Here is a 25,775-nt window from a genome sequence, read left to right as displayed (position 1 = left end):
ACACAGTATAAAGTGCTTTAGATAAGCAGTTTCCTGCTCACAGAGGGTGGAACTACTATCATGCCCATTTTACAGGAGAGAAAGCTGAGGCAGAGGGAGGTAAGGTAACTTGCCTAGAGTCATACAACTGGTAGTGGTGGACCCAGGATTTGGGGCCCATCTTCCTGACTCCAGAGGCTGTGATCTACCTCCCTGCCCTCCAGATTTCAGTCTAAGCCATGAATAGGGACAATGAGGCAGCAGGGGAATCTCATTCACCCAATATGTGCACGAAGTGTGAGAAATTTCTAACGCACAGAAGTGAGTGACTTCACCGAGCAGAGAACTGAGATGCCACTGGAAGACTGGAGAGGCCTTTCTGGGCATGCAGGGTCAGGTGCAGGAGGAGCTAAGGAAAAGTAGATGACTAAGAGGTCCTGACTAAGGGCTCAGAAACTCTAATGGAAGCTGTTCATGTTACCATCTCATCCATCTTTCCATCCAGCCATTTCTCCATTGGTCCTTCTGTCCATCTGTCCGTCCATCCATCCAATCATTCAATCATCCATCCAATCATATATCCAATCTGTTCAATTACACATTCATACATCTATCTGGTTATTCAATTATCTATCTGATTATACATTTATCCGTCTGATGATTCAGTCATCCATCCATCCATCATAGTTTGAGCCATGACTTCCTGCAGTGGTCACCTGAGGACAGTCCAGGTGGGCCTGAGCTCAAGGGGGAGCCTGGGACTTGGCTCCTTCACAGTGATGAGCATCAGACTCACAAGTATAAATCCTCAGGCTTTGGAAGTCCTTTCGCCAGCATCACTCATGGGATCCTCCAGCAGCTCCAGGAGGAGGTAGATAGCATTGATGTCATCACACCCAGTTTATAGATGAGGAAACTGAATTCCAAGGCCACCTGAATAGATAGAGGTAGAACTGGCACTTGAACCCAGACATCTGGGCCCTTGATCCAGTGCTCTCTGGACTATCACTCCTGCTTCCTGTTGGGAGACCTCCAGGAGGACACCACCAGCTCGCCGTGGGCCATAGAGTCTTTTGCTCTAGGTGGTCCTCCTTCCTCCCTCGGTAGCCTGTGCTCCTGGAGGGCAGGCTGTGTCTTCTGAGTATTTTGGTCCCTTGCAAGCACCCAGCACTTGGTTCTGTACACAATGGGCTCTGGAGGAGTCTTAATCTTCCGTATTTTAAAGCCTTGGCTTGTTCAGCTGAGATCCTGTGTGACGTATCAAAATGCCCATAAAATGACCGAAGAAGATTGAACACTGGTGGCCAAGGTGCCACAGGGGAGCTTAGGATTCTGAAAAGGCAGTTTTCTTGTCGGTACCCACCACCTCATTTCAAATGTAACTTGTTCTCAGTCCTTGGAGATCTTTCTATGAAAAGAACTGGGTCAAGTCCAGATACACCACGTGTCCATTTAGAAGTATGTACTGTGTCTGCCCTCAGCTGATTCCTTTTCCAGAGAAGCAGATGAATTTCTGAGTGTTTTTCAAGGTGTTGACTTGGCGTTGATCAATAGCACCAACAACGCTCATCTCAGCTTTCAAGTATCTGCTGCCCATTTGTCAATAGAAGCACCTTTTCCTCAGCAGAACCATAGCTAGTTAAAAGGCAATCTCTCCTCTCACCTGGGAGCAAACACACATCACCTGCATCTTGCCCGTCAGAGGACCCTGGTGGGAGCACAGTCGTGTTGGGATGGGAGTGGGGTTGGCACCCTCTGGTTCTATCATGTGGCCATGTTCCAACTATCTGGGTTCCATGTTGATGGACTTGCAGTTCCTGAATGTGTCCTGAGGTCCAAAGTTGGGGGGCAGGGAGAGGGAGCCATTCTAAGGGCTCATTGTATGTGTTCCAGAGTCTTCTCCACAGACCCCTGCTGATGACGGATCTGAGGAACCTGGCTCTGAAACCTCTGATGCTAAGAGCACTCCGACGGCCGAAGGTGGGGCCTCCCTCCCCTCCCGGCTCATTCAGACAGCTCCCACCACGCTGCAGCCTGCGCTTAACCATGCTCTGAGCCCCCTTCCCTTCCTGGAAGCTGCTGCTCCTGCTCCCTCTGGCTGAGAGATAAGCTGGCTCCATGCTTTGCAGAATGGTGCTGCAGGAGCCCCACTTGGTGCCTGGCATGGTGCCCTCATCACGTGTGTGCTCTGCAGGCGGCCACTCTAAGAGGGGCCCACGTACGGGTCCACACAGCCCTGTCCCGTGTCAAGTGTCCTCCTTCACCCCTTTAGAAGCCCCCACTTTGTTCTCCTTTCATGGGCCAACACCTCCCACAGCAGCCATGTGACTGAAGGAAGGGGACAGGGCAGTGTACGTCTCCAAGTCCACATCCACAGACTGGTCTCCATATAGTTTTTTTCCTCTTGGGGGCTCTGGGCAGGGTCTGGGCCTCTGGACTTTGGTCATGGTGTTTATTCCAACACTTCTTTTAACGTGTCCTCTCCAGACATTTGATATCTAGGTGGTTATAAAGTGCCTTGTATATTTCCTGAAGTGTCCTTCGATCCTGATTTTGACCAATCATGACTGCATTTGGCTACAGGAAAAAGAAAACCCAGCTAACTGTGTCATATCCACAAAGAGGTTTATTTGTCTCGTGTAATAAAATGTCCGTACTTGGGCAGCAGCTCTCCAGTGTCATTGGTGCTCTTCTAGGTTTATCTTGTCTTCCTTAGTGGTTGAGTTGCTGCCTCATGGTCGCAGGATGGCTGCTACACTTCCAGGCATCACATCTGCCTTCTAAGCAGGCATAAGTAGCAGAGTGGCCAAAATGGCCCTTAAACCAAATGTGTTCCCTTTGTATTAGGAAAGCAAGAATTTTCTTGCAAGTGGCAGATTCCTCTTGGGTTTCGTTGATGAGAACTGGGTCTCATGGCCACCCCTGGCTGCAGGGGAAGCTAGGATATTGAGCATTTTTGCTTTTCAACCTCTTCACTAAAAGAAATCAAGGGAAAAGGGCATTGAGAATGACTTGGAGTCTCTAGTCTTTGATGCCTGCTCTTCCAAGTCTCCATTCTTCCCGAGGAGGTTCAAGGTTCTGTTCTTAGCACCTCTCCAGGCCCTGCGTGTGACTTTGGGTGTTAATGTCTGTGTTTCCGTGAGAATCTCGCCCAGCATCCCCCTCAGCATCCACTTCTGGATTAATTTAGGAAGTGGCTGCCGAGGGCCTGCCAAGGCTTGGTATGATGGTGCATCTTTGGAGGATGTGGCAGGCGTGGCCCTTACCCACAGGGTTCTTAGCCCAGTGAGGACAATATCCAGGCCAAATTCTCTTTGCCATTTGTAGAGCTGGTGAGGTAAGACATTTCCTGCTCATCTTGTCAGGACAGTTTTGCAAATTGCCTGCCACCCTGAGAAAGTCCTGAGCCACCATGCCAGACCTCACACCAGCCTCCCAAATATTGAATTTCATTTCTCTGTCAACATTATTCTGAGGCCGGATGTGGTAGCTCACACCTATAGTCCTAGCTTTCTGGGAAACTGAGGCAGGTGGATTGCTTGAGCTCAGGAGTTCGAGACCAGCCTGAGCAAGACTGGAATCCTGTCTCTACTAAAAATAGAAAAACTGAAGCAAGAGGATTGCTGAAGCCCAGGAGTTTGAGGTTGCTGTGAGCTATGATGATGCCATGGCATCCCACCCAGGGTGACAGAACAAGACTCTGTCTCAAAAAAAAAAAAAGGAAAAAAACAACCATTATGCTGAAAGAACCTCTCAACCAAATCTTGCCACACTCTGGACCCCATGCATGTGTGGCCTCAAGAGCTTTGGCTCTCATCAGAGGGAAGGGAGCCCTGCTGGTGCTGGACTCTGCCCAGCCGCTCTGCCTACATTCAAGACGACCATAATTAAAATGTCCTTCATTGAACTAAGCTTACTTAGGCTCTTGGAAAGCCTTCAAAGCTGACGACTCCTTATGTTTGCCCGGAATGGCCTGGGAGTGTGCCAGGGCATTGCTCAGGGAGGAATGCTGACTTGGAAGTATTCACCTTGATGAGAGATTGACAGCAGCTCCTGGTGGCAGATCTGTGCCTCCTGCCATCCAGTAGGCGAGTACCTGGCTCTGGGCAGGTCTGGGCCTGTTTATTGCCATGCAGGGGACTCTACTTCTTGATTGTGGGTCATAGGCTCTGGACGAAATCTTGGAGATCATCTAGAGATGACACTCTCATTTTATAGATGAGGAAACTGTCCAGTCAAAAAGGACACAGGACTTGCCCAAAGCCTCACAGTACAACTACAGGCTCTGGCCCTAACCCCAGAGTCCCTGAACTGTCTTAGTCCCAGTCCCAGCCTCTTGTTCTGCCTTAAGGATCAAACAGCTATGAACAATCATCTGGTTTTCCATATTTTTTCTTTAAAACTCCCAGGACCGTGCCTGGGATTCCTTTCCCCTGCAATAACGTGGGGCTCTGGCCTCCCTGGCAGGTGCGCAGGGAGGGGACATCTCACGAGCTGGCGCCACTCATAGAATGCAGGAGTGCTTTTCTTTAAAACTCCCAGGACCGTGCCTGGGATTCCTTTCCCCTGCAATAACGTGGGGCTCTGGCCTCCCTGGCAGGTGCGCAGGGAGGGAGGCATCTCACGAGCTGGCGCCACTCATAGAATGCAGGAGTGCTTGCTGGGGAGCTGTGGGCAGAGTACACCCTGGGCCCTGCTTGGTGGGGCTGCTTTCTTGCATGTGGCTGATCCCCTCCTGACCTGACCCCCTCCCTGCACTGCTCCTGCACAAGCAGCAAAGCAGAGGCTTGGTGTGGCCTGACCCCATCCCTCTAAGGTGATTCTCGGTGGTTTCCAGACGCGACAGCGCCCTTAGTGGATGAGAGAGTCCCTGGCGAGCAGGCTGCCGCCCAGCCCCACCCGGAGATCCCAGAAGGAACCACAGGTGAGGGTGCTCCCCAGAGACACCAAGGCGCAGGAGGCCTCTGTGGGGTGCCCCAGCTGACCCACTGCAGGAGTGGATGGGTTGCCCTCACGAGGCAGGAATGCAGGGAGATGCCGCTTCTGAGAATCTTGGGCTGTTAGGAGCTGGATGCTGGGACTCCCTGTTGCTTCTGTGACTACTGCCAGTCCCTGCCTCCTGCATTCAGAACCTTCTGGAATCCTTCTAGACTCTCCTGGTCTTGCCTGAGTCAGCACTTCACTCCAGAGAGTTCTCTGTAGGGTTTCTCTCACGTGTGCCTTCTTCACATGAGAGGTCAGTCCACACTCCATTTGGACTCAGCCCAGTGTCAGCGTCACTCCCCAGGGGGTGGTTTGTCCCCAGAAGCATGTGAATGTGCAGCAGGTCCCAGTGACTGACCCCACCCACACTTTTTTTGAAGGTCTTACTGGGGCAGTCCTGGAGCACTTCAGAAATGCAATCTGGCATCCACTTGTAGGACATGTCCCCTTTTCAAACACATCCGCATGGAACAGCCATGGGGAGAGTGTCCTGTCAACATGAGTCACGGGGAATCGGTCAGACAGGGCTCGGGGCTGCCGAGCTGTTTCCTTCACGTCCTCATCACTGCACTTAGTAAAGTCTCCAGCCGTTGGTTCAGTGCCCAGTTGCCCAACAAGCAACGCAGAAGAGGCCTAGACAGGATTTCACCAGCAGCGGACAGCAGAGGAAATGCCCCCAGGCAGGAGCTTTGCTTCCCTTCCTAAAGATGGTGCTCCCAGAGCCATCTGGGAAGCCTGCAGCTTCCTCTCAGGCTCTTTGTGCTGGAAATGCCGGTGGTGAGCACCACACCCCCGCCCCACGCCATCCAAGCGCACTTCTCTGTGAGTTGATCAGCCGTGACATCTGGGATGAGAGGAGGGCACTTCCTGAAGTTAGGCAGAGCCTTGTTCTTGAGCTTGAAGGACGTTTGAAGGTTGTGGCACTACTCACAGGGTGAGATCACAGATAACTTGATTTTATCTCCTGCTATTCCGGCATAGTTTTTTCAATGAGGGAAGTTTGTCCCCAGCCCAGGACGAAAGCTCTAGCCAACTCTTGGCATTTCCATTACTCCAAAGTAATCAGAAGCACTTTAGTCTCCATAGTGGCAAACCGTGAGTCTTCGAGTGCTGATTAGAATGGCCAGTCCTGGCTGGGTGTGGTGGCCCACTCCTGTGATCCTAGCACTCTGGGAGGCCAGGGCGAGTGGATTGTTCAAAATTAGGAGTTCGAGACCAGCCTAAGCAAGAGTGAGACCCTGTCTCTACTTAAAATAGAAAAGTTAGCCTGGTGTAGTGACACACGCTTATAGTCCCAGCTACTTGACAGGCTGAGGCAAAAGGATTACTTGAGCCCAGAACTTGAGGTAGCTGTGAGCTGTGATACCATGGTACTCTAGCTTGGGGCAACAAAGTGAAACAGCCTCAGAAAAAAAAAAAAAAAAAGAACAGCTAGTCCCATGTGATAGCCAAAGCTTCTAACTCCCCTCAGAGATGCAGCCATTCCCTTGGTGGCGAAGGTGCCTGGGCAGTAGGCGAGACAAGAAGGTCCTTTCTGGGCTGGCGCTGATGTGAGCTGCTCCCCACTGCCTAGAGAGATTTCCAGGAGACTCTCATGGGGACCTGATTTGAATTCTCCCAGACTCTTTGTCCCTACCCACTACCCATCTCCAGCTTTCCTACCCTGGAGATTCTCCTCCTGCACTGGACTCTGGCAGACTGGAATCTGAAGGTCCTCCAGCAAGGCAGGACCTTACAGAGGGGCAGCCACACTATGCTTGTGGGAAGTTTCACTGGAACACCAAGGTATAAAAATAGGACATGCCTAAGAAAGGTGCCAAATTAACATCTGTGTGGTCAAGTCACCCAACCTCCCTGCCCCACAGGGAGCCCCTGGAATCTGAAGATCTAGTTCTAGCCTCACCTCTGCTGAGGATGGCTCGCTCCAGCTTGAGGCCTGTTAGAATGACCTGGCCTGTGCCCACATCATTCCCATGGGAAACCCGGGGCACATAGACTGCTCACAGGGCTACAGTGACTGGCCTTTCCCCTGACCCAGAACGGGATTAGCCTGTCTCCCATCCCCTGGTGTTCCCTGCTGGAGCCCTGACAGCACTCTGCCAGGTCCCTAACCAGAGGGACACAGCCAGTGTCTCCACATGGTGCCTGGAAATCTCAGTAAGTCTGAGATCAGAGGTGGCCATCAAGCCAATCCCTAAGCTACTCTCTCCAGTGAAATCCACCCTCCCAGCTCTCCACACCCCCCTCTGTGGGGCAGGGAGGTTGGGTGACTTGACCACACAGATGTTAATTTGGCACCTTGCTTAGGCATGTCCTATTTTTATACCTTGGTGTTCCAGTGAAACTTCCCACAGGCATAGTGTGGCTGCCCCTCTGTAAGGTCCTGCCTTCCTAGAGAACATGGAGTCTTCATGGTTCCATGTGAAAGACTCCCCCAGGACACAGAGAGGCTGCTAGTGATGTGACGGCCAACCTCCACCCACCCTTCCTCCCTGAGTTTTTCTGAGCACCTCCCTTTCTGGGGTCAAGGGATATCAGAGATACCACAGCCTCCGATTTCTGACTCAACACCAAAGCACGGACATTGCAGCTCTGCCCTGGCGTGTGAATGCAGGTCAACTCACACCCAGTGCCAAAGCAGTGACATCGTCTGGGAACGTCTCTTCTTGTGCTCTGTCTCCAGGACTCTGGCCGTTTAACTGGACTTGCTGTCACTCTGAGCCTTTCTTTCATTTCCATCACCTTGTCGAAACTCAAACCAAATCTGTGCTCAAAGCTATGCCCCTTGGACAGATGGGCCAATACTTGCTCAGTGCTGTGGTCACATGATAAGGAGCTGTTACCACTGGACCTCATGGGTAACACAGTGTTGGCTGGGGGGGTCACCCAGAGGGTGTCCCTGCTGACCAACTGGTGAGCCTTCCTACCTCCACTGCAGCTGCCCCAGCACAGCCAATGGATTACTATTTATAAGGCAACCTAGGGGCCATCTGGTGACTCAGAGAACCTTTCTTCCCACACTCTCCTTGCGGGCCTGTGCTGGCATGCGGTGGTGACTTGACATTTCTGTGTTAGGTGCAGACATTCATTGCAGGTCAGGGAGATAAGACTGATGGCCCCACCAGCACCTTGTAGGCATTTCTGAGCATGGCCTCTCTCTCAGAGTGCTTAGCGCACGCTGGTAATTCTGATGTTGTGATATCAATGCTTGTCAATGTGGCCAACTTGTCTTATAAACTCGCTTTCTGGACAGTTCTATCCATTGTCCCATAGCCGTATCCTGAGTGTTTCATGAGGCAGAAACTGGTGTTCTAGGTATTAAAGCTGATTGATTTTGGTACTATTGATGTGGTCAGGAACTTTCTAAGTTCTCTTTGTTTGGGGTACATCATGGCTTCCTAAACAGGCGCCCAAGGCACCCCACAAGCTGCTCACCTGCACTGCTGGCCTCCCTGCCGCCAGGTCACGCCCATCCTAGGCATGCCATTAAAGGGGTTAGCCCAGTAATTTGGATAATGAAACTCAACAGTTTAGGCCCCCTGCCATACTCCAAGCGCTAAACATGTTCACCCAAATTCTCTTATTAACCCTCACCATCCTCCTACGAGACAAATTATTCTCATCACTTTGGAGTTCTAGGTGGGGAAACAGAGGCTCAGAGAGATCAAATGCATGACGGCACCTGGACATGACCCCATCTGCCTGACTCCACCACCTCAGCGTAGTTGTTCCCTAAACTTCCCACCCTCCTGGTGTGCTGGCTGAGGCTGGGAATGCAGCCACTTCTCAGGCGCAACCCCCTTGCCTCTCCAACCTCACCCATGTTGTGCGTCTTTGTTAAGTGAGGCCTTCAGGACCCCAGACCCACAGTGGAGAAGGCCTTGCCTGCTAGATCACAGCTGCTCTTGCATGTGAGTGTTCCATGTTTTGTTTAGTGAACTTGTATCATCAACATCCTCAGCAATGACGTTTGCAGAGAAGCCAGAGCTGGTATCCTTGGGATGTGCCTTTCCTGAATGTTTTAGGAAAGTACCAGAAAATGTAGAGAGCTTCGTTTCTAGAAATCGAGTAACTGTCTTTGCTTTTTCTTTCTGCATTTGCTGACACCTAAATCAGCTGAAGAAGCAGGCATTGGAGACACCCCCAGCCTGGAAGACCAAGCTGCTGGACACGTGACCCAAGGTCAGTGGGCTAGAACTGCCTGCCCCAACCTGAGGATTGGGAGGAGGGACTTGGGGACACACGCGGGTGGGCTCCACTCTGAAAAGAAAAAAAGGAACTTGGGCCCTGATTCGTGAGTCTAGGAAATTTTGGAGAGTTGGTTCTTATCAAAGGTGGATTATTCACATGTAGAAAGAGCCTGAGTGTTTTTTTATCTAACATCATTTTTGAGTAATTCCTAAGGCGTTTAGTGTCCTGAAAGAAGCTGGCCTTGTCCCACTTGGGCATTGAGAATGAAGTCCAACAGAAACTCATATATATATATAAGGGCCGATTCTCCCTGCAGGCCATCCCCTGGAAAGTCTGCGAACAAGGCCTCGGCCATGTCACCCCCACACTGTTGCTTTTGAGATTTCTTCTTTGCAAACTTCAAACCTCATCATGATTTTCTTCTCAGGAACCAAACCACTGTGTTCAAGAGAGGCAGCTTTCTGTGATCATTTATCAGAAATATTTTAAAAATTAAAAATTCCTAATTGTAGGTAGTAGAGACCTCTGACAGAGATTAAATGCAGGCTGGGTTTATTTTCTATCATTTGCCAGATAAATGAACTTGAGTCTCCTCTATAAGGTGGAAACTTCTAGACTGCAAAAGAGCTGGGAAGACGCTGTTCCTTTTTTTCCAGAAAGTGATGTGGGATTTATCCACTGTTTAGCGCTGCCACTGGTGCTGCCAGACTTTGCCCTGTTGAGGGTATTTCAAGTCCTAACTACAAATTCCTGTCAGAGGGATCACAGCCCATAGGGAGCTAATGTTTCTCTTCTCATGTGGCTCGGAAAGCCATGTCTTCGTTCTTAGACTGACAAACTGTTAGCAACGACAACCCATCTGTAAAGGGGACCTTTGTCTGTGCATAAAATAACTAGAATCCTGACTTCTATCTCTCTTAGGCCAGACTTTGCAGCTTAGGTAAAAGTAGAGGCTTTTTATAAAGTATGACCTCTAGAAATCATTTATTTTCGTAGAAATGAAATGATGATTTTGAAATGGTGAGTTTGAGTGTTTTCTACAGATTTTTAGTGCAGGCTGTGTCTGCATGTCCCCAAAACATATTCCCTGCAACCAGAGATCAGGTCACCACCTTTCCTATGGTGCTCACTGAATTTTTAACTTTCTGACAGCAGCCAGGAATCAGAGAAGTGTAATGTACCTAAGATAGAAAGAGGTGTTTCAGGATGGAGCTGCAATATGGTGAGAGTAAGATACGGGAAGGCCTTAGCCACACCTGGTATACAACGAGGGGGGACACTTTCTTCTGCAAGTGTCCAGGAACCAGTCCTCCCAAAGAAGTTGTCAGGGGACCGCTTTTCTGGACTAGCCTGTTTGCCCAAATGCGTGTTTACCTGGGCCTCCCCCGCCCCCAGTGATTGCTGTGTTTAATATTTGCTGAGCACTTCAGAGTGTCCTGGGAACTGATAGAACATTCTCCTAGCCCGACTCCTTCCTCCAGGAGTTTAACTTGCACCGCCTTAGGTTGCTTAGTGATCACACCACAGGAACTGTACCATTCTGTAGTGGTGGCTTTTTGAGATGCATTTACCATTTATATTTGGGGCCCTGTCTCTCTTTTAATGGGGTCTCTTAAAGTCTGTCATTCCGGCTCAGTGCCTGTGGCTCAAGTGGCCAAGGCGCCAGCCACATACACCTAAGGTGGTGGGTTCAAATCCAGCCTGGGCCTGCCAAACAACAATGATGGCTGCAACCAAAAAATAGCCAGGTGTTCTGGCAGGCGCCTGTGGTCCCAGCTACTTGGGAGGCTGAGGCAGGAGACTCGCTTGAGCCCAGGAGTTGGAGGTTGCTGTGAGCTGTGATGCCACAGCACTCTACCCAGGGGGACAGCTTGAGGCTCTGTCTCCAAAAAAAAAGTCTGTAGTGCCTAAGAGTACTATAACATCTGAGTCAAGAGCAGTTTCTAGGGAGCTCTGGGAGAAAAACATTTTCCAGGAGGCAGTGGAGACCTGGCCTGTCTTTTCTCTGGTCAGCCCAGAGCTCAGGCTTAGGGCTGTCTCTGGGGCCCGTGTTTCTTTCCTGCATCTCTGTCATCTGGCCTGTTCTTCCCAGACGTTAATCAAGGGCTCCAATAAGGCCCTACAAGAAGCAGAAGTTGGTACATTTTCTTGATGCCAGTTGATCCAGGCAGGATTCATTTATTGGTCATCTGCTATGTGGCAGCTGCTGTGGCCGACTCCAAGAATATGAAGTAAACGAGGTCCTGAGCTTGGCTGGGCGCAAGGTGAAAATCAAGCCAAGCGTGGCCACATTCAGCAGGGAGCCAGTGACAACCACCCTGACCTGATTAGCCTGGCGAGAATGGGCCGGCCCAGGTCGCCCCTGTGCGTGTCCGTGACTGCACTCGTCACCTTCCTCCCTCACCCCCATCTAAATCTCTTTGTCTTTCTAGCCCCTGAATCCTTTGGGGTTACAGGTTTTATTTGAAGGAGAGCTGGTGATTCTGTTGGCACGAGGCAGGATATTCAAAGAGTTGGGAATTATAAAAAAAAGGCGGGGTTGCCAAAGACTACAATTCTCCCATGCTGAATTCACAGATAGATACTTTAAAGAGGGGTTCACATAAATGTCACATTAATGGACCAGGAAAAAATGAAGTGTGCCCTTGATCAACTGCATTGGTGTGCAGCAAGTTGAGTGGCCAGGGCACAGCAGTGGTCCCCGAGGGCTGCCACTGTCTTTGCCACACAGAGCCTTTTATTGCCACAGTGGCACCCCATGCTGAAGGCCTGGTCAGTGACTGGACTGATCTGAATGGTGCCTCTGTCCTAGGACTCTCATGACAGTTCTGTTAGTGAAGTCTTGATCCTTGATGGTCATAATTTTGGATTTTCCAAATCTATCAAAGAATGGGTTTGAGGCAGGGTCTGTTTCTGGGCACCTGCTGGTTTCATGTCCCAAAAAGAGAAGCAGTGAAAGAGAGGGAGAGAAAAGGGGATCCTTGCCGCACCCAAGCCTTCTAGAGGCCAGAATCTTCTGGAGACTCAAATTCCCTGGGAAGGGGGGAATCTTCCATAGCACTGGTGGGTTAAACCTGGGGCATCCCCAGACATGCTGGCGCACTCTGCCCAACCGGAGCCCGTCAAGAGAGGAATAATGCCAGTCCTAGAAGGTCTCCAGGGCCAAGCCCCCACTTCACAGATGAGGACCCTGAGGCCCACAAGGGGAGGTGCTCACCCATGGTCACCCAGAGACTGGAGGCACACAAACCAAGGGAGCTTCCATTCCAAGGAACCAGAGGCAGTGATGCGAGCCCAGGGCTGTGCTCCTATGCCTTTGTCAGGGGGGCTTGAGATGCCCAATAAATGTCCTCATGTCCCAAATGATGTTCCCTCTCTCAAACCACTAATTCATCCTTGCTAACTTTTGCCACTGCTGCCTCTTCAAATCAGAGGAGTGGAGAGTTCCCAGCCAGCAGAGCGAGGCAGCTGAGAGGCCCCTGGCCAAACAGCTGAGCCCTCAGGCCCAGCCCGGACACAGCGGAGAAGCTTCTGCGGTCTCAGTCCCACCCCTCGGGGAGAAGCAGCCAGAAGCTCCCGTGCTGGTGACCACTCACTTTCCTCTGCAGCACCCCCTTTGCCCAGTGTCTCCCCAAGCAGGAGGCCCTCAGGAGTACCCCCAGCTATGGGAACCAGAAGGTGGAGACCAGGCCAAGAAAGGTCTGGCCTTTCCCAAGCTTCTCTCCCCTGAGTGTCTCCACATGGAGCCTGAGAGTGTCAAAGTTCCCCAGGAAGGTGTCCTTGGGGAGCCAGGACGCCATGGATTTGAGGCCTCGGGCACAGGGATGCCAGGCTTGAGCCATCCACAGGTGTCCACCATGCCCAAGGCTCCCCCACTGCCTGAGGGTCCCAGAGAGGCCACACACCAGCCTTCAGGGACACAATCTAAGGACACAGAGGGGAGCCAGCAGCACCTGCATCAGGAGGGGTCGTTTCTGAAGGGGCCCGGAGGCAAAGAGAGGATGGGGGGTGAGGAGGAGGATGAAGACCGCGATGTGGACGAGTCCTCGCCCCAGGCCTCCCCTCCCTCTCAGGCCTCCCCCACCCAAGGCAGGCCGCCCTTCCACACAGTCTCCAGAGAAGCCGCTGGTGTCCCAGGGTTCCCAGCTGAGGGTGCCATCTCCCTCCCCATCGACTTCCTCTCCAAAGTTTCTGCAGAGACCCCCACCTCAGAGCTCGACAGGCCCCTTGTAGGGCCGTCAGAGGAAGGGCACGACGTACCCCCCGAGTTCACGTTCCACGTGGAAATCAAACCCAACGTGCAGAAGGAACAGGCGCGCTCAGAGTTGGACTCGGAAAGGGCCACGCTTCCAGGGGCCCCTCGAGAGGAGCCCCAGGCCCAGGGCCCCTCTCTGGGAGAGGATACAAAAGAGGCTGGCCTTCCAGAACCATCTGAAAAGCGTCCTGCAGCTGGCCTGCGGGGAAAGCCGGTCAGCCGTGTCCCCCAGCTCAAAGGTCTGTGTCTGAGCTTTCTTGCCCTTTCCCTGGGGACCTTTCGTGCCACCCAGGCTGCGGGCACTGCCGCTGAGCTTCCTCCTGACTCCTGACGCTTCCGAGGTTCCAAGGACGCCACTAAACCAACACTGGGCACGCTGCTCTCTCCCTCAGCCACCCCCTGCAGCTCAGACTCTGGCAGCACGGGTCCCCTCACGCTTGCAGGCCACCTTGCATGTCACCAGCACCCCCACCCGGTGCTCCCTGCCCTGTTCAGTTCTCCAGCCACTTGGTTTATCCTCAACAGCCCGTCAGCCCACAGGAAGGAGGTTGGTGGGCACAACAGTTGCCTCTGTTGTTGACCGTTTGTTATATGCCTTAAATTCATTGTCTAGAACGTTCCCAACCCTGGAAGCAGGCATAATTAGCCCCACTTTGCAGACGAGGAAACTGATGTTCAGAGAGTAAAATAACTTGTTAAGTGACTGAGCTGTGTTCAGAATCGAGGTAGGTCCACTCTGAGAGGCCCCCACACACACATACCCCACAGTGCCTTCCAGAAAGTGCTGGAGAGATGCAGCGGGCACGTGCAGAAAGTGAGGTAACAGCGTCTGGAGGGGCCCAACAGCCTACACTGAGCCATTGGCCCAGCACCCCTGCCCTGCCTAGTGGCAGGAGAGAGACTCTAAGCAGAAACAAAATCTCTGGTGCAAAGTGCCTTTCCCTGAGCAGAGAACGACAGGGTCCTATACTGGCATGACAGAGAGCACAGCTTGGCCCCTGGGATCACTGCCACAGCAGCCCTTCACCGCCAAGAGAGGCTAGGGGAAGTGGTTTATGTCTGTTCTATCCTCACAGCCATAAGGCAGGCTCATTGGTGGGTTTGGGACCCTTAGCATTTTAGAATGATTCATAACACCCAGAAATTGATGCTACCTAAACTCACAATTGCAAACATCTGTTAAACTGTGATTAGATTCTACATGGAGAGAAAACTTTGAAATGTAGATATAAAGGAACCTGTGTTCAAGGGAAAAAATATCTTGTATCCTATTTTAAATTCCAAAACATTGTGGGACAAATAACTGTGACTTGAACGTTTGCTACAATGTTTCCTAAAATGATGTTTTATTGAATACTAGTCCACCAGAGGTTAATGGGTGTGTCCAGGAGGGGAAACAAGTGTTCCACTGCCTATTAAGTTTGGAAAAACAGGCTAACCAAAGTTTAGGTTTTGCTGCTGCAGGACTTGTCAGAGCCTTTAATGCAGATTGTGACCTTCTGAGAAGGTAACGTGAAGTGCATTTCCCAAATTTATTTGAACTAGGCCGGGTGTGGTGGCTCACCTATAGTTGTAGAATTCTGGAAGGCTGAGGCAGGTAGATCTATTGAGCTCACGAGTTCGAGACCAACCTGAGCAAGAGTGAGACCCTGTCTCTATTAAAAATGAAAAACTGAGGCAACAGGATTGCTTGAGCCCAAGAGGTTGAGGTTGCTGTGAACTATGATGCCATGGCACTCTACCAAGGGCCACAAAGTGAGATTCTGTCTCCAAACAAACAAACAAACAAGTAAACCAAATGTACTTGATTCCCCTCTGCCAACATCCCCTGAAAGAGGGATTGTTCAGGGCAACCTCAGCTTGGGAAATGCTGATGTAGTAGATGCTTTTGTCATGGCACAGACGGACGATGCTGGTGGATTTGGGCAAAGGAAGGAATATGTGAGCCAGGTCCACCTGGGGCTCTTATTAAAATGCAGATTTCTGGTGCCACATGAGACTTATGACCCAGTTATGGGGGAGGCCCAGGAGTCTGTATTTCAGCAACCTCTCCAGGTGATCAGCTGCACAGTAAAGTTGGGAAACCTCGGGGCTAGATTGGCAGTGTTGGCCCCTGTAGAAATCCAGTCTCCTGTAGCCAGTGAGAAGCTCCAAAGCGTCCCATGTCCAGAAAATGGACGGATCCTGGGGAAATGGGACGGGGGAACTATGACAATGAAACCAAAGAAAAGAAAATCTGTAATCAGGAGTTAGAGGTGATGCCGCCAGACGGCTCAGAGGACTGGGTTCCCAGGGGTGTGGCTTCCTAAACACAAAAGCCAGTGGTATAGGGTATCAGAAGATAACTAGTGTGTAGCTAATTTGGGGAAGCAGCAGGGATGGTCTCCTTTGGAGGCCTGTGGGTCAAAGGCTAGCCCAGAGGCTAGCTCAGGCCTGGCTGGTCTCATCCGGGAGCAGCTGGGACTGGTGACAGATGCACTGTTGGTGAGGGCAAGCTCTGAGGGTATGACCAGCACCTGGGGGACAAACACATCCCTACCAGGCTGCCTCCTATTCTGGGGACAGGTGACTAGGAAAGAGGTGGATGGTTAGCAAAAGATGGCCAGGAGAGTGGGCATTGTGACTATTGGTAAACTGGCCACATGTAGCAGGGGAATCAGAGGGGGTTCCAGTCAGTCCCCGAGGCCAAGAGAGTGAGCAAGAACCTCACAGGAGGTGGCACCCGTAGCTCAGTGGGTAGGGCGCCAGCCACATATACCCAGGCTGGTGTGTTCGAACCCGGCCTGGGCCTGCTAAACAACAAAGACAACTGCAACAAAAAAAATAGCCAGGCATTGTGGCAGGTGCTTGTAGTCCCAGCTACTTGGGAGGCTGAGGCAAAAGAATCCCTTAAGCCTAAGAGTTTGAAGTTGCTGTGAGCTGTGACTCCACAGCACTCTACCAAGGGTAACATAATCAGACTGTCTCAAAAAAAAAAAAAAAAAAAGAAAGAAAGAAAAAGAACCTCACAGGAGACCCAGGCCAGATCCATCAGTAGAGACAGCTCTACATAGGTAGAGACAACTCTGACCCTCGAGTCAGCTGGAGCCTGGCTGAACTGTCCCATCTTTGCAGTGGGGTTGGCCCCCGCTGGGTGGGGCTGACCCTGGCAGAGCCTGTAGGTGGGGAGCCTGTACCATCCACCTTTCTTAGCTTCTGTGCCAACGTGGACCCATGACAGTTTCCACTGCGTCCCTTCTGCATGGCCCCACCCTCGGCCAGCCCGCTGCCCGCTCCTGCCGATGTGTTGTGTTCGTACTAACAAAGAGAGACCTAGCAGATTCAAGGGGAAAGACAACCAGCGGGGTTCCCACCAGCCCCAACTAAACAAAACATGGACGGATCCCGGGGAAATGCAGCCTGACTGCAGCCGGGGGTCCCTGTGAACCACGCAAAGGGGTGTAACATACGTTCTCATTTTCTATTTTATCAGCTCGCATGGTCAGCAAAGGCAAAGATGGGACTGGAAACGATGACAGAAAAACCAAGGTAAGCTGACGGTGCCAGTGAAGTTTATGGAGAAGCTGTTTCCGAGGTCTGAGCTGATTCCCACATGGAACGTGGAAAGCATTTGTTGCTAAAGGATGACTGTTATTCAAAGCGATTTGTAATTGTGTGCAGGCTTTCAAAAGTTCAGCATTTATCTGTCTTGATACTTAATGCTAGGGAAGGGCAGCTCACAGGTTAATGTTCACTCTCCTGATTGCAGTTTCCTTAGCATAGTTTAAATGACACTCTGGGCTGGGCTTGGTGGCACATGCCTACAGTCCCAGCTACCCAGAGGCTGAGGGAGGGAGATCACTTGAGGCTGCAGTGAGCTATGACCTGCACTCTAGCCCGGGTGAGAGAGGAGACTCTGTCTTAAGAAAAAAAAAAGACACCATGACAGTAAATGAAGGTGTGTTTGAAAACCACCCTGAGGACAGTAGCTGAAGCAGCTTGCTCGCCACAGGCCCTGCCCGTCCTCAGCGTTCAGTCTCGCCTGAGTTTACGAAGTCAGTGACTTTGCACCTTGGAAAATGCTCCCATCACTGCACAGCCCTGTATTTCCTAGAAAATCCCACCATGGCCCTAGATCAGACCTATTTTTCCTGAAGTTATCTCACATTTCCAATATAAATTCTGTCTGAAACATCTGGATTTTAATCAGGACTGGCACTGTTAGGGGGTCTCCAGATGCAGAGTGTGGCTATAGCGTCAGGGTGCTGGCAGCTCCTGGCAGTGTCTTCAGGGCCCCCATCACGAAGGCTTTACCCGGCAAGGCAGCTGAGGGCCCCACAGGGGCTAGGAGAGCTCTGGCCTGATGCCGGAAGTGGTGGTGACTGCTGCTCCCCCACGTAGTGCTCCCACATACTCCCCCATGTAGTGCAGGGGCAGGCAATACTGGCCCCACGCAGCCACGCGCTCATTCATTCGTTCATTCATTCGTTTGTTCATTTGGCACACACGGGTACAACATCTCTGCCCTGGAGTTGCTCAGAGTTTGAGGAGGGGGCAGACCTGCTGCAAACCTTGGCCAGGTGGCGAGAGGCCTTGCACAGTGAGGGGAGCAGCAGTCACCTGTACCCACCCTAGCTGTTCTTCCTTGTCACCAGCCCAGGGCCACAGCCTGTGCCTCTTCCTTCTCACTGTTGCCCCATCCCTTGGGGCTCTCCTCACCAAGGCTGGCCCGAGTGGGTCTCAGTCACCTCCCTGAAGAATTTGAGAACGATGAGGAAACACTCCCAAGAAACCCAATGATGTCTCTGTCCCGACCTGGCTCTATGGCTCTGCCTCTCTCCCTGGAGCGCCCCTAGGCTTAGCCTCCCCTTTCTGATAAAGCCCCCAGAGACAGAACCAACCATGAGTGTCAGCCACCACCAGGTGCCCTTCCCCAAGGGGAAAGCTCCCTCCCTGAGGGTATCTAGCTGCAGGGACCCCTGTCCCCAGGCTCTTTGCTTTTGTGGAACCTTTTCAAAAGTTAACAGTGGCCAGATTGGAATTCACCAGGTGGCTTTAATGTTAGTTTTATCTAAGAGTTTAACTGGAAAGGGCTTGTGGGTGTGTGTGCGCGTGTCCTTGCGTGCTCACATAGGGAACCTAAACTGTGTCAGACAGAATCTTTAAGACTTAGGGCAGGCACCATCCTCTTTGTAGCATTGTTCTGTCAGAGGGGTCGAAGGGGATACAGGGCTGGTGGGCAGGCAGAAGCTCCGCACCTGAATTCGAGTAGAAAGTGGGACACTTCTGACGTGTGACACACTGGGGACATTTCCTTGAGAAACATCCTAAGACTCAGGTACCTTGGTGATCTCCTTTGATGTATTCATATGAAGCACCTTTAAACCAGTGGTCTCCAATGTCGGGGACACAGAAGATCCACTGGGGCGGAGAAAGAACATTCTAGAACTTCTATTCATTTTACATCTTCTCGTTTGAAAGTTCTGCTGTATGTAAGTTTAATCACGGGTGTTATAGTGGGTGTGTCCAGCTGGTAAACAGCTCCGTGAGGAGGGAGCACAGGCCCCTTCCTGCTCCTGCCCATCAGAAAGGCCGATAAGGGGATGTGAGCCAAATAGCGCAAGATCACTGCTTTAAACCGCGACTGCCTTATTTGTTTTTAGTTATTGTCCTTTTTTCAGTTTGTTTCCCTCCCCCATGTGCTGACTTTTATTTTGATTTTATTTATGTTTATATTTAAGACATCCACACCTTCCTGTGCTAAAACCCTGAAAAATAGGCCTTGCCTTAGCCCCAAACGCCCCACTCCTGGTAGCTCAGACCCTCTGATCCAACCCTCCAGCCCTGCCGTGTGCCCAGAGCCACCTTCCTCTCCTAAACACGTCTCTTCTGTCACTCCCCGAACTGGCAGTTCTGGAGCAAAGGAGATGAAACTCAAGGTAAGGAAACCACCTTTGAAAAGACCCAGGCAGCTCTACTGTGGTTCGCTGTAACAGGTGCTGAGCTGCTGATTTCTGTCTGGAGTTTGCAAGTGTGTTCTTAGCCTCAAAGACCTTTCTTCATAGGGCAGCCAGGATTCTGAGTAGAGAGGGGAGGGGACCTCAGAGCCATGCCTCTCAGCAGTGGGATTCTGGTTTGAACACTGCCACATTGATTGGGTTCCTTTCTCCATTCCTGGCTTTGATAGCCAGAAGTGCTTCCGGACTGCCCTCACTTGGGTTGGACAGCCGTCACCACGCACCTGTCCCACCAGCTCACACCTCCTAACCCATCTTGTGGTCCTTGGTTAATGTCTGCTTCTTTTTTGAGTTTGTGTTGTGTCTGAAGGTCACCCGCTGGGTAAGCAGTCCCAGCCACTGCCCGTGCTCAGCAGACTGTGCTGTGCCAGTCCTTGCTCCCGACCTCTGGCCAGTTTGTTGGTTGATGCTGGGGTTCACTGCCAAGGGCTCCCAGCACACCTGAGGAGTTACTGAGACCTGGGTCACTCAGGGGTTTGGGGAGAGAATAAAAAAATACCACCTAGCTCTGTTTAACATTCCTTGGTCAGGTTTTCAGCAAACAGTTGTCTCCAGGTATCTCTGGAGAAATCACCCACCATTAGTCAATTAAATCCATAATCAGAGTCAGAAAATGGGCTTCTAAAGGCATGGTCCACTGATGTCTTGCACATTAATTGACACTGAGTAGACAGTGACCCTGACCATTGCTATAAGCTTCGTAGTCTTTTTGTAAAATATGTTAGCACGACTCATGCTGGTAACTCATGTGAATAATTCCTCTGGGAGGAAATGGTCACAGGACACTTGGCATTTGGGTGAAGCGGTGAAGCTATGTGGGTTTATGTGCCTAGCTAACCCTTGTGATTGGAGAAGACAGTTGTTGCATCTGGTAGGCAAAGGATCACCCCCAATCTCATTGAGACAAGGGGTAGATGGGGCTGGCATTGACTCTCAGCAACTAACTTTTCCCAATGATAAAAACCACTCTGCCCCAATTACTTGCAGGGTGCTGATGGTAAAACGAAGATCGCCACACCCCGGGGAACGGCCCCTCCTGGTCAGAAAGGGGCCAACGCCACCAGGATTCCAGCAAAAACCCCGCCTGCCCCTAAGACACCACCCAGCTCTGGTAAGGAGACTGTGTTCCTGAAACTTAGTCAGAGGATGCTCTCAGAAGGGACAGCCATCATCCCAGGATGCCCCGACGTCCCCATGCTCCAGCTGACCGTCACCTTCCTGTTCACTAAGTTGTGTTTGCTCATTTTCTTATTTTTTCTATATTTTTCTTTTCTTTCTTTCTTTCTTTCTTTTTTTTTTCTGTTTGTTTGTTTTGAGACAGAGTCTTACTTTGTTGCCCTGAGTAGACTGTCATAGTGGCATGGCTCACAGCAACCTCTAACTCCTGGGCTCAAGCCAGGAGTCCCTCTGCCTCAGCCTCCCAAGTAGCTGGGACTGCAGGAACCCACCACAATGCCAAGCTAATTTTTCTATTTTTAGGAGAGATGGGATCTCCCTCTTGTTTAGACTGGTCTTGAATTCCTAAGTTCAGGCAGTCTACCCGTCTCAGCTTCCCAGAGTGCTAGGATTACAGGTGTGAGCCACTGTGCCTGGCCTCATTTTCTTCTTAAACTTTTTGATGTCTGAGGTAGACATCAAATCCCCACTTTGTATCAGTGAATGAAGAAATTGACCCTAAGAGCTTATTTTTGAGACAGAGTCTCACTTTGTTACCCTCGGTAGAGTGCTGTGACATCACAGCTCACAGCAACCTCTAACTCTTGGGCTTAAGTGATTCTCTTGCCTCAGCCTCCCAAGTAGCTGGGACTACAGGTGCCTGCCACCATACCTGGCTTTTTTTTTTTTTTGCAGTTGTCATTATTGTTTAGTAGGCCCAGGAGGGGTTCCGACCTGCCTGCCTCAGTGTATGTAGCTGGTGCCCCAACCACTGAGCTACAGGCGCTGAGCCTAACACTGAGAGTTTGCTGGACTCAGTCTAACTGGCTCATTTTAGCAGAATGTAGTCACGTGACTAATAAGTGGCAGGTAAGGGGCTTCTCTCAGCTTCTCTGACCCCAAGGCCAGAGTTCCAGGGAGGCAGCCCAGTGTGGGGTGTTTCAGTCCCAGATGAATCAGAGCAGCCCCTGAGACAGTCACCCTGCAGGCTTGGCTTGGAATCTTCTGGCCAAACCCAGGGGTCTTAGCTGAGCAGTCGCACAGTGTGCCCACTCCCCCGGCTCCTATCAGTAAGTCCTGTTGGTTCTGAGCGCCCAGCAGGGCTTCAGTCAAGTGTTCTGCATCCAGTGGTGCCATGGAGAGCAGTCACCCTCTTTGGGGACTAGGGACAGCCTGGTTTAGCATGTTCCCTCTCCCACTGCCCTGGTGACCTATTCCAGGCAGCTGGGTTTAGATTCTGCCCCACTCAGGGGACATCTGGCCTCCATTTGCTCCTTGGTGGTGCCCAGGCTGCCTGTGGCCCTTGCAGTGGGTGGTGGATGAAGCCTGGCCTGGATTTTGCCTATGCTGCTTCTCCTTGATCGGAGGAAGCCTCTCAGAGCCTGCCTGCAACCTGCTGTGTTTTTTTGTGGCGGCATTTCACCCTCCTGTGTGATGAGATGGCACCTGCAAGGAGCTGCTCTTAAAGGCCCACTGGTGTTTGGGTTTTTTTCGTTTGTGTTTCCTTGCCTGGTGCTTTCCTCAGATACATACAATCTAGGGATTATTAGCAGAATTTTGGTTGCATTTTATATACAGGTTGGATCCTGCCTTGTTTTCACTTAACATCAGCCCAGTTAACTCATACTGTTTAACAACCTGAAATGAGGACATGCATTTATTTCTCTTTGGGTCTTACCTGCTCCCAGGTGGCTGCCTGCAGGTGGGCACATCCTCCCTGTTGGGTCCCTTTGACCTGCTCCCACCAGCACGGGCCCTGGTCCCTGAATCCACTCCCTGCCTCCCTCTGGGGCACTGGCTGGGCCATTCATGGCCTCCCCAGTGGAGAACTCATTAAGGCCCTGTTTAAGCCTGACTATAACAAGACTTTCTGTGGATCTTTTTTTTTTAAGCTACCAAGCAAGTGCAGAGAAAGCCACCCCCCGCAGGGGCAAAGTCTGAGAAAGGTAATTCTGAGCCTGCTTCACTGGGGGACAGACCCCCTCTGCGTGGCTGATCATTGGCTTATGTTTCTAGAGCTGGGAGGCTCCGCTTCTAAATGCAGGTTTCCTGTACTGAGCCTGAGGACAGAACAGCCTGGACTCGTTTTTCTTCCTGTGTGTGGTTTGCGTAGATTTGTCCGCCTGATGGACTTTCTAACCCTGCGTGTTCTCTACTCCAGGGACATGGGCATGGTCAGGGGCTATGGGGGTGGGGAGCATGTACCCAGTATTTGGGGATGAAGGAGGTTTGGACTGTCCCAAGATGTGAAAGTCCCACTGGCCTTTATGAGCACCAGATGCCATGCTGGACGCTACCTACCAGTTTCAAAACACAGGCTTAGGGAGGGGAAATGACTTGCCCAAGGTCACTGTGCAAGTAAAAAGACACAGAAAGGGTTTGAGCCACCACTGCCAGGGAGCCAGGACGGTAGGAGGGCTGAGGAGGTAGAGCCTCCCTCCCCCATCTCTTGTTTCCTTAAGTGGAAAAGAAGAAAAAGCTTCCATTGTTTTTTTATTTTTATTTTTATTTATTTATTTTTTGCAGTTTTTGGCTGGGGCTGGGTTTGAACCCACCACCTCCAGCATATGGTGCCGGCGTCCTACTCCTTTGAGCCACAGGCGCCACCCGAAAAAGCAAAAAGCTTCCACTGTTGCCACAGAGCTTGACTAAGACTTTAGTGATGCCCAAGACATGAAATCCAAATTCTCAAAACTGGAGAATTCCAAATTCTTCCCTTGACGAGTTTCCCGCTGGCTGCTTGAGCACTTCCTACAGAGTGGCTCTCCCCTTCCTGCCATCCCTTTGGTTCAGCTGATCCTGGGGCAGGGAGGGGGCCAGCAGAGCTGAGGCTGTCAGAGCTGGAGGGGACCACATAACACCTTGGACTCATTACTGGGGGGCGGGGGGAGGTACTCAAACCCAGTCTGCTCAAGAATCCCTGGGGAACTTGAGAGAAAAATAGTCTTCCAGGGCCCACCTCAAGAGATTGTGCAATATCAGAGCTGGATGGGGCCCAGAAATCTGCATTTTATATGTCCTTCCTCCTCCTGGAAAGCGCCAGGGATTCTGATGCAGGCGTCCACTTTGAGAAGCACTGACCCCCACAGCAGACAGAATAGTAAAGTGCTGAAGGGTAATGGGTGCCTGGAGTACAGTACAGGAACAAGTTCAGGGGTAAGGGCTACCCAGAGGAGGGAGGAACAGAGTCTGTCCCGAGAGGAAGGAAGACTCAGCCTTCCTGGTGGTGCCTAGAAGGGCAGGTGAGTTGGTATTTGCCATGCCTGGTGGGCAGGAAGGACGTTCTGGGAGAGGGAACAGGCAGGGCACCATAGCATGAAGTGGCTTGTCTTGTCTGGAGAGCTAAGGACCCATGGACATGAGCCCAGGCTCCACAGAGGAGTCAGAGAGGGTGGGCAGAGCCCTGAACTTTACCCTGTGGGTAAAGGGTCACATGGACCCGGACCTCAGAGTGCTGCCTAGAGTCTGTCTCCTTTGAAGGCATTATAATTATGTCCATTTTCAAGTTGAAGTCTCTAAGCTCAGAGAGGGAAAGTGACTTTCCTGAGACCACATAGCTAGCTGCAGCCCATCTCTTGACCCAGGACTGTGGGGTAAAGTTGGTCCCCTCTCTGGTAGGGGGTGTAGGGTGGTCCTTTGACAACCACTCTGTTGCTTTCCAGGGAGATGGGCTGTTTCTGTCCCTAAGTGACCAGGCCAGGAGAAGGTACTTCTCTGGAGATGTGCTTAGGGCTTCCTCCTGCTGGTGGCACTGAGCCGTCCACCTTTTCGACTACCTAACCCAGTCCTGAGCCTGGGAATGGACTCACAGCGCAGGCAGCCCCCAGGCTGGCTAACACCCCTGCCGGTCCTGGCTTCATTCCCTTCCTTCCTTCTCAGGTGAACCTGCCAAATCTGGGGATCGTAGCGGCTACAGCAGCCCCGGCTCCCCAGGCACCCCTGGTAGCCGCTCACGCACCCCGTCCCTGCCGACACCTCCAACCCGAGAGCCCAAGAAGGTGGCAGTGGTCCGCACTCCACCCAAGTCACCATCTTCCGCCAAGAGCCGCCTACAGACGGCCCCCGTGCCCATGCCAGATCTGAAGAACGTCAAATCCAAAATTGGCTCCACCGAGAACCTGAAGCACCAGCCAGGAGGCGGGAAGGTAGGGCACGCAGTGGCTGGAGGTGCATGGAGGGTGGGGTTCCCCACCCTGGGCTGGGCTCTCACCCTCACCCAGCACCCCTGGATCCCTCCAAGGAAGGAGGCTCAGGGGGTAGTTCAGTTCTTTATCGGCTCACTCCCCGCTCCCTGAGGGCCCTGCTCAGGGAGAGAAGGATCCTGCTATGGGGCAGAAGTGGCAGGGCTGTATCTCCAGGGCCTGTGGCTCTCAGCATGGGGGCACCACAGCAGTTCCCCAGCTGCCTCGTGGTTAGAATGTGGCACAGTCTGTAGGTGGCATCTCTGGCGTCTCTTGGGCGACTGCTCAGGTTAGGTTTCTCTTGAACCTCAGTTCTGGGAAAACTGAGCGTTGTATTTTGATCAGTTGATTATTCAGAGGTGAGCAGGTGCTCATGAAATCCTTAAGCTCTCTAAAGGTGGAGAAACATGGGCTTCCGAGGGGCAGCCTGGACCACCCCCTCCTGTCCCTGTGCTCTCGTCCCAGGTTGTTAGGTCTGGCACACAGGGTGCTACCGTCACACAGCACAAATGCATTTCCTCCTAGTTCTGGAGGCACCAAGTCTGAGATCACAGTGTCTGCAGGTGTCTTCTGAGGCCTCTCCCCTGGCTTGCAGGCGGCCAGCTCCCCCCATCACATGGTCTTTGGGCAGATTTCTGGTATCTTTCTGTGTCCTGTTCTCTTCTTCTATAAGAATGCCAATCATGGCTGGGTATGGTGGCTCACTCCTGTAATCCTAGCACTCGGGGAGGCAAAGGCAGGAAGATCACTTGAGCTCAAGAGTTCAAGGGCAGCACCTGTGGCTCAAAGGAGTAGGGCGCTGGCCCCATATCCCGGAGATGGCGGGTTCAAAACCAGCCCCGGCCAAAAACGGCAAAAAAAAATGTCCAAAAAAAAAAAAAAAGAAAATAGCCTTAATCAGAATTCCCTTATAATACTGAATTAAGTGCCTCGGCGTCTGTAGCTCAGCAGCTAGGGTGCCAGCCACATACACTGAGGCTGGCAGGTTTGAACCCAGCCCAGGCCTGCTAAACAACAATGACAACTACAACAACA

The 25,775-nt window shown here is 51.7% G+C and overlaps 2 protein-coding genes across 9 annotated transcripts in view; both read left to right on the top strand.

The window, feature by feature from the left end:
- Positions 1–25,775, top strand: part of MAPT (microtubule associated protein tau) — a 52,021-nt gene that overhangs the window by 5,316 nt on the left and 20,930 nt on the right. For 2 of the 8 annotated variants that reach the window (XM_012802937.2, XM_012802935.2), the window contains exons 2-7: positions 1,873–1,959; positions 4,817–4,903; positions 9,079–9,144; positions 16,881–16,936; positions 20,392–20,515; positions 24,439–24,704. In XM_012802937.2, coding sequence (XP_012658391.1) covers positions 1,873–1,959; positions 4,817–4,903; positions 9,079–9,144; positions 16,881–16,936; positions 20,392–20,515; positions 24,439–24,704 — 686 coding nt within the window. Of the gene's footprint in view, positions 1–1,872; positions 1,960–4,816; positions 4,904–9,078; positions 9,145–10,321; positions 10,324–12,899; positions 13,648–16,880; positions 16,937–19,128; positions 19,327–20,391; positions 20,516–22,451; positions 22,506–24,438; positions 24,705–25,775 lie in introns of all 8 variants that reach the window. The other 6 variants (XM_012802939.2, XM_012802936.2, XM_012802940.2 and 3 more) reach the window with 4 other exon arrangements.
- STH (saitohin) overlaps positions 24,935–25,775 on the top strand; it is a 4,304-nt gene continuing 3,463 nt past the window's right edge. Inside the window, 1 exon segment of the mRNA XM_012802824.1 lies at positions 24,935–24,990. Within this exon segment, the coding sequence (XP_012658278.1) occupies positions 24,935–24,990 (56 nt within the window).

Source organism: Otolemur garnettii, unplaced genomic scaffold (genome assembly GCF_000181295.1).
Source record: "Otolemur garnettii isolate 467f Iridium unplaced genomic scaffold, OtoGar3 scaffold00018, whole genome shotgun sequence".
Classification (NCBI taxonomy): domain Eukaryota; kingdom Metazoa; phylum Chordata; class Mammalia; order Primates; family Galagidae; genus Otolemur; species Otolemur garnettii.
This window is presented reverse-complemented; position numbering and strand designations above follow the sequence as displayed.